The 21,464-nt window shown below is 40.5% G+C and overlaps 1 protein-coding gene across 2 annotated transcripts in view; it reads left to right on the top strand.

The window, feature by feature from the left end:
• homer3b (homer scaffold protein 3b) overlaps positions 1 to 21,464 on the top strand; it is a 64,961-nt gene that overhangs the window by 2,468 nt on the left and 41,029 nt on the right. Inside the window, exons 2-3 of one of the 2 annotated variants that reach the window (XM_084355584.1) lie at positions 1,691 to 1,736; positions 21,304 to 21,460. In XM_084355584.1, coding sequence (XP_084211710.1) covers positions 1,714 to 1,736; positions 21,304 to 21,460 — 180 coding nt within the window. In that variant the 5' untranslated portion in view covers positions 1,691 to 1,713. The remainder of the gene's footprint in view (positions 1 to 1,690; positions 1,737 to 21,303; positions 21,461 to 21,464) is intronic. The other variant, XM_084355585.1, reaches the window with a different exon arrangement.

Below are 21,464 nucleotides of genomic sequence, written 5' to 3'. Positions count from 1 at the left end.
ACGTCCAGTATACCCAGTTATGTATTACATATGGATGTGTCGGTGAGGATGGGACAGACCAAATGGTGTCTGCACACACTGTAGCTCAGTGATACAGTCAGACAGTAGAGAGTGTGGATGCTGGGCCTCTGACGGCAGCCTTGAAACAAACATCTGCTCTGATGTGTTTGATGCATTTAAACTGTGAGAGCTCGGACCAGACTTCAGACTAGCTGCAGCTGAGATCAATCACTTTAAATGAAAGCGATGAAGGACTCCTGGAAGAAATCCTCGATACAGTCGCAGGGCCACTGTGCACACAGGAACCTGCACACTCTTTGATACAGCCTGCAGCTCTTCTACCCTCTTGACAGAAGGGACGCCAGGACGCTGAGGACAGTCTTGATTAACTGCCACTTCAGGTTCATAAACAAAATAAGTGTTCAGTGCACACAAGTGCTCTCATGCTGTGTGCAGCTTGTCTTAAAGTACTTACCCGTGTCATCTGACCCACATAGATCCCTGTACTAATGGAGAATGTAATTTGATGGAGAGACAGACTTGATATAATGGATATATGTCTGGCTGGTATACCTGGTAAACACAAAGTGGCCACTTCATTTTTCTGACCACCTGAAATTCACCATGAAATAAATAAATGGTTCACCACAGGTGTCTCGAAATTTGTGCAAACAACTGGGCAACATTTGTTGCAGTGTTTTTTATTGGAATGATTTGTCTTTTTATATTTGAAAGAACTGTTTTGTTATTTTCTTTCAATGAAATATGTTAAAACGCTGCTGTAATTCAGGTTCTTTGCTCTTAAAGGATAAGTTTGCCTACTCACCTACATGCTAATGGAAAGTCAGGTCCACAAAACATTTCTGGAGCTTCACAGCGTTGCAGCACTCTCCCAAACAACTGAAGTAGATGGGGACGTGTTTTGAAGCATAAAAATCAAACTCCAAAAAAGAAAAGTAAAAGGCTCTGTGCAGCTTGTCTGGCACAAGAGTCTCCAGAAATTGATTGACTTGAAAAGATGTTATTTCCACCCTCTACACGCTGTCAAGCCCAAGCACCATTGTCAGACAGGGTGCTTTTCGCTTAGCAGCTACAGTGAAGATTTCAGCTTTAAAAAGAGTGTAAATAACATCTTTTGAAATCAATCGGTGATCTCAAGGCTTCTGGATACTTGCGCAAGCTGTTTGGAGCCATTCTAGACATTTTAAGAGCCAAAATCTGAATTCGTCTTTGTGGCTGCTAAGCTCAAAGCTGTCACCCCGTCTGAAGCGAGTGCATGAACTCTGGGGGATCTTGGATTATGCTGGAGGAGCTGAATGGAGCCATTTTATGTTGTTACTTTGCTTGTTTTTTACATTTTAAAACAAGTCCCCATCTAAGTCAGCTGTTAAGGAGAATGCTGCAACGCTGTTTTGCTGTGAAGCTCCAGAAATATTCTGTGGACTATGAAACGTAGCCTGATTTCCATCAGCATGGATGTGAGCAGATAATGACTTAATTCTCACTTTTAGGTGAACTGATCCTTTAATGGCTCATTCAAATGTTGATAACTTTTAAATTAAAATTTCCATCCTCAGTCCATTTGAGGTAATGCCCTGTGTAGCTGCACTGTGTTCACTTCACTGGGACGTGAATAAACATGTGATTTCAGTGTGTAACTTGGATCCTCTTTCCCCTTGTTCTGCTGCAGAGGAGTTTTCTGCGAGCTGTAAAATGTTCCCGCTACATCGAGAGAGGTACAAAGACATGTCATCTCTGTGTTGTGACGCTGCATGGCAGGGATGGGCGCCAAGTTTAGATTTGATCTCCTTCCATCAGCAAAAGCTGCCTAAATAATGACATCATTTGTTACTTTATCGGAGTAAAGACATTATTTGTCTAAAAAACAAGACAAGTGAAAGATTTGCTAAATGTTATTGCAGCTTTTCATGGAAAAGTCAACATTGCATCATGAGATTGAGAAAGAGCCTTTGTGTATTCATGCTTTTGGCTCTGGTTTGTTGCTCAAATACAACATCAGGATCTGTACTTTTTGATACTTTGGGGATCAATCCGCCCATCCCTACTTCATCAAACATTTATCTGCCTCTGAACAAAATCCAACCTCATCATATCATCCCCGTAATATCTGTGGTTATTCTTACTGTACTGTTGACTGTAAGATCTGATAGAGTGGAGGTTTCATGCTTGTCATTGGTGTGCAGATGTTGTCAGCACGCTCTCCTCCTCTTGTCGTCGTTGCCTGCATGGTGTCTCTTCCATCATGTCTTCCTCCCGTCAGTTGCTTCATTGCAGCCCGACTGCTCCATGTAGGCTATTGTTGGATTGTTGAATATTGCATCATATTATATATGTTGTTTTACAGCCATACAGCTTTCAAAGACATGATGGTGTAAAAAACACCATTTTCCTCTGACATGCAGTGGATTGAAAGTATAAAATCACAAAAAGGAAATCCTCAAGAGACACAGCCTACCAGTATCTCAGCTGACTCAAATCCAAGCCAACCACAGTCACTGTGCGCCCTAAAATGCATTTATAGCCCAATTTTAAACTACACTGTTCAAACACTTTAATCACACATCAGATCTTGATGAACATTATTCAAGTTTAACATTTTTACTGATATACGTTGTATAATTTGTTGTGAACAAATGACGTAACAATGGTCAATGGAAATCAAAACCATCAACCCATTAAGGGCTGGATTCAAAATCACACTGACAATCAAAGTTACTTGTGTGAATTTTATCATAATGTCAAAGCGGCACTAAAGCTCACTGATAAACATGTGCCTCATTTGTTTAGTTTGCACACAAACAAATGCACTCAACTGCACTCGACTGACAAAAATATAGCTGACTGCATGCAACTGTAGTGCTGTGAAAGACAAAAACTGTCAAAGATGAAAATTAAACAAAGAAATTGTTCAACATTTTGGGAAATAAGCTTTGTTGCAGAGAATGAGATGAAATGGGTACCACTTCTATTGCTGTCTGGTCACTGTAGCTGAAACTAGCAGCCAGTTAGCTTAGCTTGATAAGAAGCAGGTGGGAAACAGCTAGCCTGGCTCTGTCAAACTTCAATAATACACCCCGCCTTCGTTGGTTTGTTCTCTACACTTGACTCAAACCGTTAACTCATAGAGTAGTTCTGTTAATGTCGTTTTTGCTGTTCTGATACGGTGGTTTATGAGCTGTAGTTTCCCCAGTAAACACAACAACCTCTTCAGTCACCTTCCTGGTCTGCTGCTGGTCCGCTCTACCTAACTAGCCCAGAGACACTGCAGCTGTGCCAGCCCAACCCCCCAATTCCACCAGATCCGTGTTCGGCCCCTCTCCAATCCGCCATGGCAGCGGAGCTGATAGGTTTCATTCTAGTCTATGTGTGTACTTTCACTGGCTTCGCTGCATTGCGTATCTACTCTGTTGCAGCTCCGCAGCAGATACGCAAGGCTTCTATTCTTGTCAGATGCCGCAGCACGGCGCATCAATCAACCTAATTCAGCACAGAGCAGACAGGAAGTCAGACACCGAAACAATATCAAAAAATAGACAAATCCAAGCAAGTCCACCCTTCTTCTAATCCTTCGGTTGGGAACACTAACGTTTTGTCTGTTTGCTGTTGTGTTTATAGCACATACATGTATAACTGCGATCGCTCCTGATTATGTAATTATCACGGGAACTCCTCAGTTTCGCCACTCCAGCTGTCCGGCAGTGTTGCTCCAAGCTGCTCCATGCTGCACTTAAAATGCAGCCCCGGTAGGTGTTGATGGATGAAGGAGCATGGAGCAAAACCGCAGTGGAGCCGCTCTGCAACGCACATGCAACCAGTGGAATTCTGGAGTAAGAGGTTGGTGTGTTTACTGAGGATCTACAGCTCACAATCTGTTGTATCAGGTCAGAGCAGACACACCGCCGTGGGCAAGGGCCCCACCAAGCTCCTTACCTCTTGTTATGCAGTGGAGCAACAGGGCCACGAAAATATGACAGATTATTTTCTACATTTTTTAGATGGGAAGAAGGCACCGAAGCTTTCGCCATACGTAAACGATAGACACAAGTCTGTCAGAGGCAGAGGAGGCCGGGTCTTGGTGCCCGTCTGTTGCCCGCCAAAAAGATAATGGAGCGTGTAATTCTTCTAAAATGACATTGTGTTTTTTCATACTTTAGCAGGGGAACTTAACTATTTCCCCCTGTTTTCAATTTTACACTAAGCTAATCATGTCTGGCTATAGCTCCACACTTCACACAGGCACACGTAAGAGTCAGCGGCCTCATTATCTCCTAACTCTCAGAAAGAAAAGTGAACATGAGTTCTAAAATTAATTATTCCCTTTACTGTAAAGCTTATAAGAAGGTTACAGTATAACCACTTGTTACAGCTGTTGAAATGCAGTACGTAGTCTATACTGTGTATGAATACTATATATATATATATGGTATGTGGCAAGGTAGGTCACAGTATCATCATCTATCTTCATAATTACAGAGGAGTCATACGGGAGAAGGATGCTATTTCTGTCCACATCATCACATTTACAGTTGAAATCTGCCTCAACGTCACCGTGCAGCCTCCCTCTGCAGCACAGAGGACGTCTAAACTTTGGTTTCAACAGGAACATGATCAGTTAATCTGCAGCATAATACCATAAAAACTGTTCGGCGTCTGCGTCCTCCCACTGGCCGAGGAGAAACCAGCTGTTCTGTGGGGAGAAGAGCTTCTTAATTGCTGTTTTAGAGACATTTGCAATCGCATGAATAAACAGTCTTCTCGGCTCACTCTCGTTCTGTTCACTCCACTTCACCCGGTTCTTGTTGGCAAGCAAGTGAATAGCAGTGCCGCCGGAGGATCGCGATGAAAGATCGGCTCTTTCTCTGTGTCTCTCCCCCCTGACCTTCATATCCTGAATACAGAAAGCACTCTTCCTTTTTGTCACCTTCACAATGCGAGACGGCCGTGAGTTTATCAGTCGGACTAATGCAAGAGGAGCTGACCTTCAGATAAGTGAAGTGCCGTGCTGTTGTTCAACACAACCAGAGCTGGAGTTAAGAGCTTGTGGTCGAGTAGTTTAGTCGTCAGCTTCCTCTGAAAAACTTTTTCTAGGCTTTGCAGTGGTGTAAAAACACTGCATCCTATATGTAATGCTGTGGTTTGTGCTGCAGATTTGTTGACTTGTTGAGCAGCTACAGTATGAGTTAGTGTTTCCCCTCGTGGTGCTATTTTGGTATGTAGTTGTAGCGTGTCATGTTGCCGGACGGAGCCAAACACTTTCGCTGGCTCAGGAATGTGGACACGAGGCTTACTTACTCTCAGAGGGCAGAGGAGGCGGACCCTTAAAGGAGAAATGCTTTTAGAGGAACAAAGAAACGACAAAAAGAAAAGCAAGACAAAAAAACAACACATTTTCTCGTCTGTAAGAAACCGGAACTCCCCAGAGAATGAAACAAAAAGCAGAGTTCCAGTTTTTAATGCAGAGACGTTGAAAAATGATGCTGTTAGCTGACGCTCTCATTTAGACTGAACTGAACTCTTTTTCCAGGCTTATGAGCAGCTGGCAGGCTGAATATGACTGTCTGAATACTCTCTCTCTTTCTTTAGATAACCTGACAGCAGCGTCTCGCCCTTTCAACTATACATTTTGCTCTTCTCAGGCTTTAGTCTGAATAATATAGTGTGAGTTGTTGCATAAACTAAAGTTACATCAGACCATCTGCAGCCTCACATCTGCAGTGGACCAGCAAACAAAGCTGACAGCTCAGATAAAGGATAAGTTTGCATTTTTTTCAAAGTCTGTCTTAAAGCAGAACATGTTCATTTATTCATCAAACAGTTTTTGATCCTTTTTGTTTGCTAAAGTGATGTAATGTAAATGATTCGGGACAATAATCTACAGTCCGTGTTCTGTGTAAAAATGCATTTTAAAGCTCAACAAAAGCACGAAATTAGTCATCAGTTTAGTGCAGTATTCCCCTTTTTGCGTTGTGGTCCATTACAAAGCAAAGAAAACCGTCTGCGGAAACAGAAAAGAGGAACTTCTGTACTCAAACCTTGGCAGATATCCAATTAATATCACGTCTGATTGAAGCGCCACAAATCATTTTTTTTACACAGAACGAAGACTGTAGATTGTGTCACTTTAATTAGAATTAGAGCCCGACCGATAAAGGATTTTTAAGGCCGATACCGATACAAATATTTGGTGATTTAAAAATCCGATATTCCGATATATCAGCCGATATATATATATATATATATATATATAAAAAATCCAGAAACGTGTAACAAAACATACAACAGATTTCCGTAACATTAGTTATTTGTAGTTATTTATGAGTCCTCACTGAAATTATATGATAATGCAGTTTAAAGATAAACTTGTTTGTTTTATTGTCACAACAGAACAGAGGAACATCAACTAGCTAAGTCAGTTTCACTCTCGGCTAACAGCAGCAAAACTGGACATGGTAGTCACAAATTTTGTCATGCTTATTTGAGTTAAGAGAACTGATGAGAATGTTCTTTTTATTGTCATTCAAGCAATGTATTTCTCATGACTGTTGCCATGAACACACTCCACCGATGATCTCAGTCGTGGGTAACTGGTTCGCTCTGCCCGACTCTGGCTGGATCAGCTGGTTGTCGGGTTTGTGGCGTTCTAAACACGAGTGCCACCAACAGGGACGTTGTAGAGTGTCCTCTGGTGGAATAAATATGCAACGCCAACACTCATAACATGGTTGAAGGGTGTTTCGTCTGTTCTTATTTTATTTTTTAAATATTCATTTATCGGCCATTATAAATGCCGATACCGATAGTTTGGAAAATGCCTAATATCGGCCGATAATATCGGCCAGCCGATATATCGGTCGGGCTCTAATTAGAATCGTGTTAAGAACGGATTATAAAAGATTGCAAAGCCTCTTGAGGAAAATCTGTGATATTGGGCTAAATTAATAAAGTGATTTGACTTAACTTTAAGCACATAGGTTTAACATAACATAACCTAACCTAATGAAAGACAATGAAAATTTGAAAAGCTGTAACCAGTAGATGTAAGATCTGACGTTTTTTCTTGATAAATGACTTTATAGTATAATATGTATTAATTCAGCATTAAAATGTCTAAGAATCTTTTAACACCTGTTTACCTGCATGTGTGAGTGGAGAGGGGGTGAGTGGGTCGCTGTTTTTTTTGTTGACTGCTACTTTCTTTTGATCGCTGTGATTTGTTTGATGTTTGTGTGTTTTCCAATAAGTTGATCTTTCAGTTACCTTGTAACATAATATAATACAATTTTTATTAATCAATTGATTGTTTACTCTTAAATTGTTAGAAACAAATTAAATATAATTATCCAGAACGTAAAAGATAATCAATTTGCAATAATAATAATGAAAAAAAAAAATGACTTCAATGTTTAAATAGTTACCAAAGTTGTTGTTGGTGAAATCTCATGTGTTTGACCATCAATTTATAGACGTATTGTTTCAGCTCTATGTTATTCGCAGGGTTTCTAAGGTCCTTCTTTACCTTACCAGATTTTGAGCATCAAAACTGAAATGTTGTTTCGGGGGGAGTGACTGATGATTTATTAATGCTTCTCTGGTTAGGGGGAATGATCAGGCGTTATATTGTATTTCCCCTTCCTCTGAACATGCCCTTTTGTATAAATCTGTGGTTACATAATGCAGTAAAACTCACAGAAATTGAAAGGCCTAAAAAATCTCTACATATACTGTATGATGCATGTGGTATTGAGAAATCTTAGAACCAAAGGAGGTGAGCATGATATATCAACAATATTACATATATATTATATATGTCTGCATCGTAACATATTACGATTACGGTGCAGATTTTGCCGTTGGAATTAAGATTACCAATGATGTATTTGAGACTCTTGCTGCTCTGCTGTTATTTAATGAAATGACTCATCATTTCCCACCCAGCTGTGTGTCGGGTCATTTGTATACATCTTTGACCCCGACATAACCTCTTGCTCTTTTCCTGCCCGCTGTCTGATTTGCTGTTTCAGACGTGAACACTGGCTTTAAAATACAACCAAAAGGACTTTTGGCAGCAAGTTTTGCAGCTTCCTCAACCCCAGGCTGTTTACAGCCTGCAGAGCTTATAGACTCCGTTATTGGCAGTTTGGACAGTACTTTCTCATCTACAGAAGCGATTGGTCAGGTGTGACTGCAGGGCCAGAGAGGATGGTGCAGCCTCTGTTTTACAGATCAGAGATTCAGGGTGGTGAATGGGTAGTGAAGTTAAGAGGCGAGATGAAGAGAGAAGCAAGAGAGGATTAGAAAGTGATGACTTGGGGCAAAGACACACAGCTCTCAGACAGCACAAGCACAAGCATGGGGTGTGTGTGTGTGTGTGTGTGTGTGTGTGTGTGTGTGTGTGTGTGTGTGTGTGTGTGTGTGTGTGTGTGTGTGTGTGTCTGTGTCTGTGTGTGTGTGTGTGTGTGTGTGTGTGCTGGCTGGCAACTAGATACCGAATAAAAAGTACCCTATTCTACACCGAGAGTCACTGAGCATTTTCTTAATTTTGTTTTTAAGATGATCAAAAATAGAAGTATCGATAATGGTATGATAATATTCAAGCTCTGATATAAATGAATTGATTATATTTTTTTGTGAAATGAGACATGAGCAGCTGCACTGCAGGACCTGAGGCCGTTGTGTGTTGCTCAGGAGCACTGCAGCACTGTATGGTGGATTTAAAGTGTCAGCTGATGAGCTTGTCCTACTGTGAAGTCGTCGAGGACTTTTTGTATGAAACATTTTCTTCAAGTCTTCAAATTGCAGACTTCACTTTTTGAAAACAATAATGCAAAGTTGTGGCATTTAAACGCCAGTGACTGTGGAACTGCACATCAAAAAAAAAAAGAAAAGAAAAATAAAACCTCTTTCCTGCTTAATAAAATGCTTCTTCCAGGTACTGGGATTTCACAAAGTGCTGTCACATTTATTACACTGGATCCAAGCAGACTCATTATCAGCTCTGATAATGTGGTGCGTCATTATCATTGAGGAGAAAATGTGTTTTCTGAGGCAGACAGAGAGTGTGAACTGTGAACTGCACTTTAAGACCGCAGTTACTCTGAACACAGTTTACCACATTTTGCATCACCCCTAATTATCCCTGTTCAGTTGGGTTCGACTGCCCTCGTGTCCCTGTCGGCTCTGTTTAAACAAATATAGTTTTCATGTATGAGTCATTTCAGTTTTAAAGAGGCACCTTTCAGAGCAGATCCAACCCATGAAGAGTAGACCTGCAAATATTGATTCACAGAAAATGAAGTGGCACTATTTTGATGATTGATTAATCATAAGAACACATATTCCAGGTGCCTGCTTCTGGAATTGCTGCTTTTCTCTGATTCATATCAGTGTCAACACAAGATGTTTGAGTTTTGGATTATTGATCAGCCATTTAAAGATGTCACCTTAGACTTTAGTAAATTGTGATGGGTATTTTTCATGACTGACTGATTGATTAATCGATAAAATAAGAAAAGCTGCCTGTAGCGTCTCATTAACTGTCAGCTTAGTCTAATCTAGAGCTGCATGATATTGGGAAAATTGTTCACAAGCATCAAACTCCCATGTTTCCAAGGACCCTCAAATTGGATTCGATTATCTAATCATAGACAGACTTCTCTTGTAGATTGGAAAACACTTTCATGGAAAATGAGAACCATGTGAGTTTTCCTTTTGTATCAAGCAGCAGGAAGTTGTAGCATGACGTGTTGAAGTTATTCGGCTTTACTTCACATTGTATGTCCTGTGGTGTGATTGTTGGACATGTGCACTTTGCCATGTCGATGCTGAATCAATATAGTTTGCAGCCCTGCTTTACTCGTAATTCACGTATTTTTAACTCGACTCGAAGGCAGCGTAACTTAAGACAAATCCTTGCGTAAATGTCTAATTCAATAGCTTGTTGTCTTGATTGGTCTTTTAACTCCGCTCATGACACTACATCACTCTCAGTTTGCATCTACTGTATATGAGATGTTATTTCTTTTCTACGGGAGGTAAAGGACTGTTATCAAAGATGTCCAGGCTGTAATTTCATGAAGGCTTGCAGTGGATGCAGCCCTGTAGGTTAAGAAGAAGTGTATTAAAGCCTCCTTGCTGTCGCTCCCAGTAGAAAACTCAGCCTTCATGCTGTCTGTCTTCCAGCTCGTCCAGATGGAGCGGTCGTACGAGTCCCTCTGTTTATGGCCTTTGCAGCATTCAGCAGCCAAATACCGTTGTAATATTTTCCTGTCCCTGAGAGGAATTATTTCCTCTGTGTGAATGTGAAGCTGAGAGAGAGCCTGCATGCTCAGCAGAAGCCTCTCCAGGAGACAGACTGGAGGAGGAAAAGGGCTGTTTGTTTGGCTTAGTCCGATATTTCATCAGATCCCTCATCTGGTATGTACACTCATAACCTCAAATTCATCTGAATGCTTCATGGTAATTAATTTATCATGAGGGTGGAGGGTAGCTGATGGCATCGGGGCTGTGTGCCTCCTTCTCTTTGTGGTGTCGCTGCTCTGCTTTCATGGAGAATGTAGAGGACAGTGGTGGATTAAAGAAAACGTAAAGCTTCAGCCTTCAGCTCAGAATCAGCTGCTTTACTCTCCAATTCTCCGACAGTGGCAGAATATCAAATAAAGCTTTTCTCAAGGCGAACTTTCAGAACTTCTTCTGAGAGAAGGTGTAGTTTTTAAATCCATCAGCTGTGTCAAAATCATCAGATATCAGATCCAGCAGCCCCCTCCCCGCTTCACACCGCTGCAGACACGAATACAAAGACATGAAGATAAGATGTCCTAGAAAGGCATGACCAGTGGTCGAGCCCACAGAGGTTTCAACCACACTTGAGGATTCAGCTGCGTTCCCCTGCTGGCCTCCCAGCCTGCCTGGGCTCAGATCCCAGCAGAGCTTTTCTCTCCTGTGTCTCCCAGGTTCTGCCTGCCTGTCTTTTTCTGTCTGCTGCACTCTGACCCTGAATACAAATATATATATATATATATATAAAAAAAATCCAGAGAAGAATACCATAGATGTCCAACTTAAATGAGTTTCCCCAAACAAAACCAGCTCTGAAGAGCTCCTCTGGTAACAAAAATTGGCCTTTATAATCTCTATTTTTAGCACAACTGACATTACAAATGTAGACAATTATTTATTTAATATTTTTTTACCTTATCTGGTTTTACCTGACTGTGGCTCAGGAGGTAGAGCCACTGTTTGAATTTTGATGTGGGTCTATATCTACAGTATATCTCGCCATCATGCAAAAGCTAATTTATGCTCAACATAAGATGCGTGTTTGGACACGGACCGAGCCCTCGGTCCGTACTCTGCTTTCATTTTGTCCGTATTTCTGCAAGTTTTCTGAAAACTTACAGATATGGACCAACGGAGCAGAAACGCCTGTAGTCATGGGGGACAGTGTAGCCAATAGTTGAAGCGAGACATGGCCACAGGACAAGAGGAAGAAGTTTTAAAAGTTGGGGAGAAGATCTAAACATCTGTTTGATGTGAGCTCGCCCAGGCACAGAGACATTGACCACAGAATAGCCGGGAGGAGATTGGACAGGAATTAAACAAGAGTTGGACGGTGGTGAAGGGAAAAGTGGAGAGCTACGCGAGACCGATTTGACTCTGAGCGGCGTCCTCTAGTGGTTGTTTGTTGGTTGGATTGTCAGCAAGATTACACAAAAACCATGAAACTGATTTCCACAAAACTTGGATGGAGGATGTGTCTCAGCCAAGAATAGACCACATTAACTTTTGGTGTGGATCCAGAGGAAGGGACGGATCCAGGAACGTTTTGTCTCACTTTCTTTAATAATCTGAATTTGATTTAAAAAAAAAAAAAAGGAATCAGGCGGATTTAGGTGGCTGGTGTCTATGACTGAGTACAAGAAGTCTTCTGACTGCCGCTCTAGTTTTATCTGGTGTTACCTGGCTGTGGCTCAGGAGGTAGAGCTGAGCAGATCAGAAGGTTGTTGCTTCGATCTCCGGCTGCATGTTGAAGTGTCCTCGAGCAAGAAACTGGTGACTGTTCCATCGCCATGTGAGTGTGTGTGAATGGCTGACCATAGAAATATCGTGGGCTGCTATAAAAATAGAAAGCGCTGTTTGGCTCCTCATTAGCAGGTTGACACCTTGTGTGGCAGCCACTGCCATCAGTGTATGAATGTGAACGGGTGAATGTGACGTGTAATAGAGCTTTTGATAATCCGTAGACATGAACTAGAACTAATTTACAAAGAGCTATATAAATGCAGCCTATTTAACAGTCAGCATTAGAGAGAAAGAATTATTTTGATGATTATAGTTCAAGGTTGTCGCTGTGAGGATTTGCTGCTCTCCTTCTGTCTAACACGATGTGATTACCTGGATATCTTTTGGATTTGAAGATCTGAAGACATCGCCATAAACATCTCAAATTTTCAAGTCGAGGAAGACAAAGTACTCACAGTTAACTTGTTTATTTGGCTCGCAGTAGATAAATTTAATAAATTATGAAAATAGTTACTTGCAGCTTTAACTTCAGTGTAAAAATGCTGCACACCGAGGGAGAAAATTCAGTTTGAAGTCACATGAGACACTTGTGATGGTCATGTCAAACTTCTGGCCTTTTGGTTATGTAATCATGAAATATGTCCCACATTTCCCTTAACAGATGAACTCATAGTAACATTTACAACAAGCATACAAAGACATTATATTTGGTATTCTCCACCCTGAAGATCATGTTGTCATGTTGGTGACCTGTTTAATTACTGAGCTGTAATCTGAACACAGTCCTCCCTCCACTCATGCGTGGATGCGTCGCAGTGAGTGTGTAGCTCCAGTATGATGGGGGGGGATGGATGGATGGGCGGATGTATATTTGACCTAGAATAGATTAACAGTGATTGATCCAGACGACCTTCCCTCAGGATTTAGGCCTCTGGCTCACAGCGGGAGGTTGCTACCCTCGGCACACAAGTAACCGCTGTATGAGCTGTATATAATTACAAGTGCTGTACTTGAGTTTTTACTCTATTATGTTTATGTGCTATAGTAACTAGTTACTCTGCAGATTAGGATTTTAAACACACATTTCATTCAAGCATGGTGCATTATTTTCTACCCATTATAATAAATCTGTAGTGTTTAGGAATGATCCGATAAAAGACTGTATGAGTTTCTCATCTTTTAGTTATTACATGCTGGCATTGCTACATTATTTAAGTTAATATCTTAAAGGATAAGTTCACTCAAAAATGACCCAGCAGTGCGACCCAAGTTTTGCAATCCACAAAACATTTCTGGAGCTTCACAGCTTGACTGTGTTGCAGCCTTATCGTAAACAACTACAAGTACATTTGGACTTGTTTCAAAGTGTGTAACAACAACCAAAAAATAAATCTCTCCATACAGCTCGTCCAGTGTAATCCAAGTCTCCAGAAGCCCCGAGATCCCAAATAGATTTGAAAAGATGTCATCTACACCCCTGACGCACGGTCAAGCTCGTGTACATATGTCAAGCAGGGCGTGTGCGAATGCTTTTAGCTTAGCAGCTACAGTGAAGAGTTTGGCTTTTAAAAGGGTGTAAATAAAGTCTTGTCAAATCGATTTGGGATCTTCAGGAAACTTGGATAACACCGGACAAGCTGTATGGAGCCAAAAACCAAGTCCCCGTCTACTTCAGTTGTTTACCTGACTTTTCCATCAACATCACATCCTTCAAGTGTTTTTCTTTTCCTTTTTTTTTTCTTAAACATAAATCTGGTAACTTGTCTTCCTGTGGGGTTCATCTTCATCAACTTCATCTTAACATTTCACTTGTCGACAATGGTGGAAAGTAACTAAGTACTATTTTCAAGTACTGTATTTTATGTTAGGTTCTTGTACTTCACTTTTCCAGGTTATTCTACTTTATACTTCTACTCCACCACATTTTCACAGGGAAATATTGTGTTTTTCACTGCACTACATTTATTTGACATCTTTACTAATAAAGATTTTGCTAAAAACATCCAAAGATCTGTCAAAATACGATTTGCTTGTTTAGATTAAATAAACCCAACCAATATACGATTGGATGATAATATTAACTGTTTTGATAACTGAATTGTTGAAGCCATGGCAAAATGAAGAAGATTTTCTGCTTTGCCTTGTCTTCAATCACAGGAAACTGAATCATTTTGAGGTTTGAAACATAAATAAAGGATCTGAACACTTCCTCTGTCTGCAGCTCTTAGGGGTTGACAGGTATTAATAACTGTCTCCTTCGTCATGCAGGGTTTTACTCTCACATCACCTGATTTAATTAAGAGCTACACACTTTCACGTTAATTGGATCAGGTGTGTTTAACGTAGCAGACACTGTGACGCACCAGGCTGTACCCCTCTCTGCTGCACTGCATCAGTTTAAACAAGGCTTCTGTGACTGTGGAGCTGCTGTGCCGTGTTTGCTCTCCCTCACCTCAGGAGGAGTTTAATCCAGTTTTAATCTGCTCATATCATCAAACCTCGACGTGATGCTTCCTGTCTGAGCTGATTAACTTGACGGGCTTTTCACAGGGCGACGTCGAGATGGGCCAAATGAATGACGGGACATTAATTTCTGTGTGATCCGCTGTGACGGCCAGGAGCTGAGCAGTCAGTCATCGTTTCTCATTAAGATGAGAATGTGATAGAAAGGAAATCCCGACAGAAGCTGTTTCACTTTGAAGTTAATTCTTATTTATTTTAGCTTATTGGCTTATTGCCTTTAAAGTCCTGTTCATCAGTTATGCAGCCAAATAATTAGTTTTATTGAGTGTAATTAAATACTTTGTGTCTCAAATCAAACTGTCCTCCCCGAAACGTTTTGTTATAAAAATATCCTTCTTAAACTAAAGATAAACCGCTTCGTTGCTCTCCCATCAACACATTTCTATTACAGTCTCTTTACTCCCTTATTCTCACTTGATAAATTGTTGCTAAAATGGCCTTGCTCAAGGGCAGCTGCACAGTAGCTGTTAAAGGTGATGGAGGTGATAACTCATGCACATAAATGCTGGAGTTGGTATATTATTGTTTGAAAGCAACATTCATGGTGCCCTTCTGATGCCCTGTCTGTTTCAAGGTTTGGTTGTTGTCTTGCAAAAACTCAACAACCGCCACGATCCAACAGTCCTCTTTTAATTTAATCAAGGCTAATCCAATATCAAATATACTGACCATTACATGCTCAACCATATCAAATTGTACCCACTAATGTTAGCATTCAACCACTTCCGAGCTAACCTTACCATTTGATAGTTTTTACAAGTCTGGAAGTGAAACGCAATGGATGTTAACGGTAAAGTTAATGTTAACTGGATGTGGTTGAATGCTAACGACCTTCCAGATTTTCACTGTCCTACATCTCTTTAGTTGCTGATCAACCCGGAAACGGTGAAATGACAACAATTTGTCAGATTCCCTACGTTTATACAACTTGCAACCTGGAGCAAAACAGCACAACATTATCCCAGCATTTGAGCTTCCCAGCCTGAGCGTGATATGAGAGGAAAATTGGCTGCCATGTGAATATGGTCTATACAGTTTATGATTCATGTTCAACTAGAAAATCTCTACAGATGAACACCACTTTTGTGATTTTCGAAGCGTAAGTTAAAACACTAGAAGTAAAAAAGCTAATGTTTGGCTGTAAACAGACTACATTGCAGCCGGCGGTCGCATTGACTCGAACATCACCACCACTAAGCATCTTACTACACAGGTACTATACATGTTTTCTGTAAATTGATCAATCTACAAGTTGTAAAGTTAGAGTTAGAATAGTTTGTAGCTAGAGTCGGCCTGTAGAGACGGACTAGTGAGTAGATGAGTGTTCAGTGTGATGACGTTTAATCTCCCCGACAACGTCTGTAGTCTCATTCAGCCACCTGTTAGCATTCGCTTGTTTTTAAGACACATCAGCACTTTATAGTTAAATTGTGGGACATTAAATGATGTATTTTATGTCGTAGAACAAAACGTGTAAGTATCTTAAGCCTGTAGTAACCACAGACCTTACTTCAGGCATTTAACTGAAAATCAATTAAAAAACCATAAACTACATCACTCTGTTGGGTTACAAGTAGAAATAATCTTAAATGACTGTCTTTAACACTAAAGGAAACAAAAAACAAACAACCTGTATTTGTCTGTCTTCACTACTTCAAGTTCTAGTGACTTTTTAACTTCCTGCAACTTTTCTTCTTATACGTGACTGACAACAGTTCTGCAGTGGCCAGATTTTCCATGAAGAACAATTGACAAAGTCTCCATCCAAAGCATTAAGGCCACAAGTTTGTATGGCTGGTGTATTCTTGTAATATCATGGTTGGTGTTTCAGGTGTGAACCCAATCCACACCTGATGAAAACCAAACAAACATCCAAACAGCTAGCAACGCATTAAGAATATGACACCCGAGATTTACTGAAAACGACACACGCAGCTTTGTTAGTCCATAAATCAGCACTGTTAGCATTTAAAAGAACTGTGTGGCAGTGTTGAACACCTCGCTGCTGGTTGTTGTGCTAGTTGCTTCTCTTTTAATTGGCAGACATTTTTGGCTTGTTATAGAGGGAAAAGCAGGTGTAAATAAAAACATGAATGGCGTCGTTGCATTCGAGTGTCCTAGTTAGCCACAACAGAGAGCCAGCATACCCAGTGAAGGCACACTGGAACTTGAAATTCTGAAAAGTAAGAAAACTCCTCCGACATAAACACAGTTGACATCACAGCAGTGCGAACACACATAGTGAACAATTACCTTTTATCTTTACGTCACTTTTGACTTAATGCATTGTTTGTGTTGTGAAACATGCTGTAACAACAACTTTGTAGTCATCATTTTCACTTCCATTTATGCTTAATAGAAGTCTTTGCAGGCTGCAGCAGCAGCCGACTCCTCCTGTCTCCGTATAAGTGCTCTTATTTGTTAAATCAGCTGCTGTGGGTGCTTGTGAAGTTCACAGACTTGCCATACAAACATCCATTTGCTGCAGGCATCCACGTTTTCCAGAGCAAACCAGCGGGACGCAATTAGATTGGAAGTCAGGAATACCAGCTTCCATCTTGCAATTGAAGGCAGCATGATTGTTTACACGTTTCCTGCTAAAAATGTTGAAATATCTCCAGTAAAAAAAAAAAAAAGCTCACATGGCTTAAAGCAACTTTCTAAGAACAAGTAACTTCATTGTGAAACAGTTGGCAGCACTGAACTAATTAGGCCGACACTGCTGCAGTGAAGTGCAGTAGGATAAAACTGAAATGTAGCTTCCAAGTCAAAGCCACAGTCAGTTAAGCTAAATAGCTCCTAGCTTGCATGTAGGGTGACCAGATCCTAACAAACCAAATGTGGAACAAAGACTATGTTTGTGTGGGACACGTTACCAGTGCTGAGAGAGAGTCTGTATGTGTTGATGTAATGACCAGTTAACTTAAAGTTTTCTCTTCTGGCCCTCAGCTCATAACGCTTTGCTCTTTGGTTGATTGAATAGCATGCTGCTTTTGTATGACCACATTACTTTTCTTCATTTCTTTGCTCCAAGTGTGGAAAAATAGACCTTAATAATTGAGTGCTTCTCGGTGTGTTAAACGCTATATTCAGCTGCTGTTACCAGTCTTGTTTCCATCATATGCCTCCTGAAGTCTGTTGGGCATAGCGTTAGCAGCAGAGACGGTGACAGGTTAACTTGTACTTTTACCAAAGTCGTTATAGGCAAGTCTTGCCACTCGGCAGCCATCGTTGCAACGCACCAAATCGGTTGAAAGTGTTGTGAATCTGTCAACTGTGCGCTCACAACAATGTGAATGGCTGATATCTTTCCCTGTTCAGCTGTGGTAAAGCACATGATTGGCTTTTTGGGGAAAGGGGCGGGAAAAGTTTCATATAACCACCATCTCTGGTGATATACAGACTTTTCTATTTAAAAAGTCTTCAGTGGTCTGTCTCCTCTCTGTAATGTCTCTGCCTTTACTCATGTTTGTGCAGTTGATTGGCATAAACACACGCCCTTGGTGACAGCCTTCACTGTTTTCTGCTCACTGCCGAAGACAAAAGTGTCTGCCCTTTAAAGAAATGTTTGTGAAAGATCTGCTTTCAGCGTCCAAGTACCACAAAAGTAAAGAGACTTGAATACAAGGTCAGAAAAATGTTATTAAATGAATTCCTGCATCTTTTGATTTAATGTCACCTAAAAGTCAAACCTCATGCTTTCTGATTCCGAGTCCTTGACTGACTCTCCCAAATCTGTGGCAGCAACTAAGCAACAGTCCCTCTGTAGCTCCCGTGAGAAATTAGAAGAAGAATAATTGATTTGGAACAAATCTTCAGAGCCAAATCAAGATATTTAAGATATTAGTAGTTTGCTCTTCATGTGTGGCATTTTTGTCCAGTCTCCATGTGGTTCAGGTAACTTCGACACATATCTGTCTCATCAGTCAGTGATATTCATTGTGTCTCACTGCTGCTTCCTGCACCTGAATCCGCTCCCTTGGCTGCTCTGCATTTGTCTATTGTCAGTTGCAGCTTCAGTAATCTGTGTTGGAACAATCACGACTATTGTTTCTATGCAAATGTGAAGTTATTCCAACCAAATCCAGTGGGAACAATGCTTCATATAGCCGGTGCTGACCTATATAAATGATTATTTCTCTTGCTTAGACAAAGAACAGAGCCTCCTCACAGCACACATTATCCTAATTAATGTCAGTGTATAATTGACTTGCGATGGGAATGGCTCATTGAATGCATTAACATTATGCAAACTCTATTAGCCGTGTAATGTTGCATGAATTTGCCAAAGTGCCCTCGTAGTTCCTCTTCCTCGTGTGATCCTGTGTTACTCCCCACAGCGAGTCTATAGTTCTTCAAAGAGAGCGGGACGGCTAATTGGACTGCTAGCGGTTAGCAAATCTTAAGCTTCATTTGCACCAATAGCCTCATTACACCAGGAGAGCATCAATGACCTCGAGGTCCTTCAAAAACACAATCGCATTTGGAAATTGGGAGTATTTTTGTCTCTATTTATAGCTTTATCGCCCATCGTTGTACGCTTAGTGGAAGAGTGAAGTCCCAAAATGCCAAACAAGTTAATGATACGCAGTCAAACAGATGAACAAAATGAAATGATAATGATATTCAGTTGATTTTAATGATGAGTACAGATGTTTCAGCCCTTTGGCTTTAATCAGTTTAGTGTGTGTGTGTGTGTGTGTGTGATCTTTCTATCTATTTAAACTGGCACTCTAAAAGATAACTGTGGATGCATTTTAAAAGCAGCACATGAAAGATAATCAACTGAAAATGATGGCTTTTTCTGAAAGATACCATCCAAAAGAAACCATTTAAAAGGGCCGGTAGTATATTGCTAATATATCCTCCTGTGATATGAGACTATACCTGTACATCATCTTAGATTTTGGATATCGTTAAATTGTAATATGGCATAGGTCTTGTCTTTCCTGGTTTAAAGGCTGCATTACAATAAAGTGATGTAACTTGTTTTAATACCTGCCCTTAGCCACTTAGTCATTACATCCACATTACTGATGAATATTGATCAAAAAATGTTTTGTGTAAATCATTTGTCAATGTACCAATAATCATCCCAGCAATATTGTTGAAATGTCAATGTCGAAGAAGTGATTTTGTGATATTTGTGAGGATCTATGGCAGTAAATGAAGAGTCGTTAGGTGTTGGACTGTTGGTTGGACAATGTGATGTCACTTTGCACTCTGGGAAATTTTGAAGAGCATTTTTCACATTTTATGACTAAACGATAAATCAATCAATCAATAGTGAAAAAATGTTGCAGATTTATTGATAATGACATTGATAGTTAGATGCAGCCCTAACAGCTACAGGAAGGCAGATCAGTTTATACGAATGGAGATTGAGTTTTCATGAGACTTGGAACGAGAGTCTGAAACTGTTTGCTCACCCTGAGGTGAGTTTCTCCAGAATAACTGGCTCAGTGAGGAGCGTCACGCACTGACAGATTTATTCTAACACGTAATATTTGACCTCAGGCTCACCTCACTGTTGGTGATGGATCTGAGTGACGAGTTCAGGCAGAAAACGGATTCATGTGGAAAGTGACACAAACTGTTACGAAATGATTAATAGCCTTTTAAACAAATGAGGTTATGATTTGTTCTAGTCTCAGTGTTTTATATATTTAATCTGGTGTTAAAATAAATCGTCACTGTGGTCATTCTAAGCTTCTTTCCTGAGAAAAGGCCCCGACCTTGCTCTTTTCAGGCTTAATTGAAAACCACAAACACCTTTTTGAGATTTTTGCAAATGAGTTCAATTATATCTGTTATTCACTACAAAACAGATAGAAATGACCTCAAACCAGTTAAAAGAAGGACATCATTTTATTTTTTATAGAGAAGTCATCAGCTCGGAGATTACTACTGCACTAATGTCAGCGGCTGCTCCTGGGACAATAAAAGGACAAACTAATGGAAAACAACACAACTGAATGTAATAATTGTGCTTGTCCAAAAATAGAAAATTGATGCCACACTGATGCTGCATACCCAGAAACGGGTTTGGGAAGTTGAATAAATCTGTAATAAAAACCTGACTAATTTGTCTTTGCTGATGTTAAAATATCAAAGGAAATGACTCATAAATGTCACAAGCACATCATTTTTTTCAATGTCAAATATCAGCTCGAGTCTGCTGTTATGGTAACCACACAGCCATTCTGCAGTCATAAAGATCTGTGTAGATTATCAAAGAATGAAATCTGGTTCCTACAGCATTTGTGTGTCTGTTTGTGCATTCGTGTGTTTGGTGTTTTATTTTATTCCATACCTCTGTTTGAATACTGTGCATTTAAAGCAACATTATGTAACTTTTTCACCTTAAAATAACAGCTTCAAAATCATTTCACAGTGTCTTGTAATAGGGTGAATGGTGTCTCTGTCTCAGCCACTCCGGCCCCCCATCACTTGTTTCTGCACCCTGTAACTTCAGTGAGAGGGTAGGATCCCATCATTAGTTTTCAACACATAACATTGTTATGCAGAAATGAGTTTTGTTTTTTAGCACCTACATCACGTCTGACAAACTGTTACAGACTTGAGATCTGTTTTTACAACAGAGGTGTTGCACTCAGAAACTGTGGGGAGCGCCAGATTGCTTTCAGGCACGTTACCTGCCTGAATACACACAGTATCATTTGGTAAATCACCATTGAAATGAAGTTAATATGTTCTCTTTTATTGTCGTGTGTTTTAAAGGGAGCAGCCCATCTTCAGCGCCAGAGCTCATGTCTTCCAGATCGACCCGGCCACCAAACGCAACTGGCTGCCAGCCAGCAAACACGCCGTCACCGTGTCCTTCTTCTACGATGCCAGCCGCAGTGTCTACCGCATCATTAGCGTGGGCGGCACTAAGGTGG

The sequence above is a fragment of the Pagrus pagrus genome (genome assembly GCF_965226575.1).
Source record: "Pagrus pagrus genome assembly, chromosome: 6".
NCBI classification, from domain to species: domain Eukaryota; kingdom Metazoa; phylum Chordata; class Actinopteri; order Spariformes; family Sparidae; genus Pagrus; species Pagrus pagrus.
This window is presented reverse-complemented; position numbering and strand designations above follow the sequence as displayed.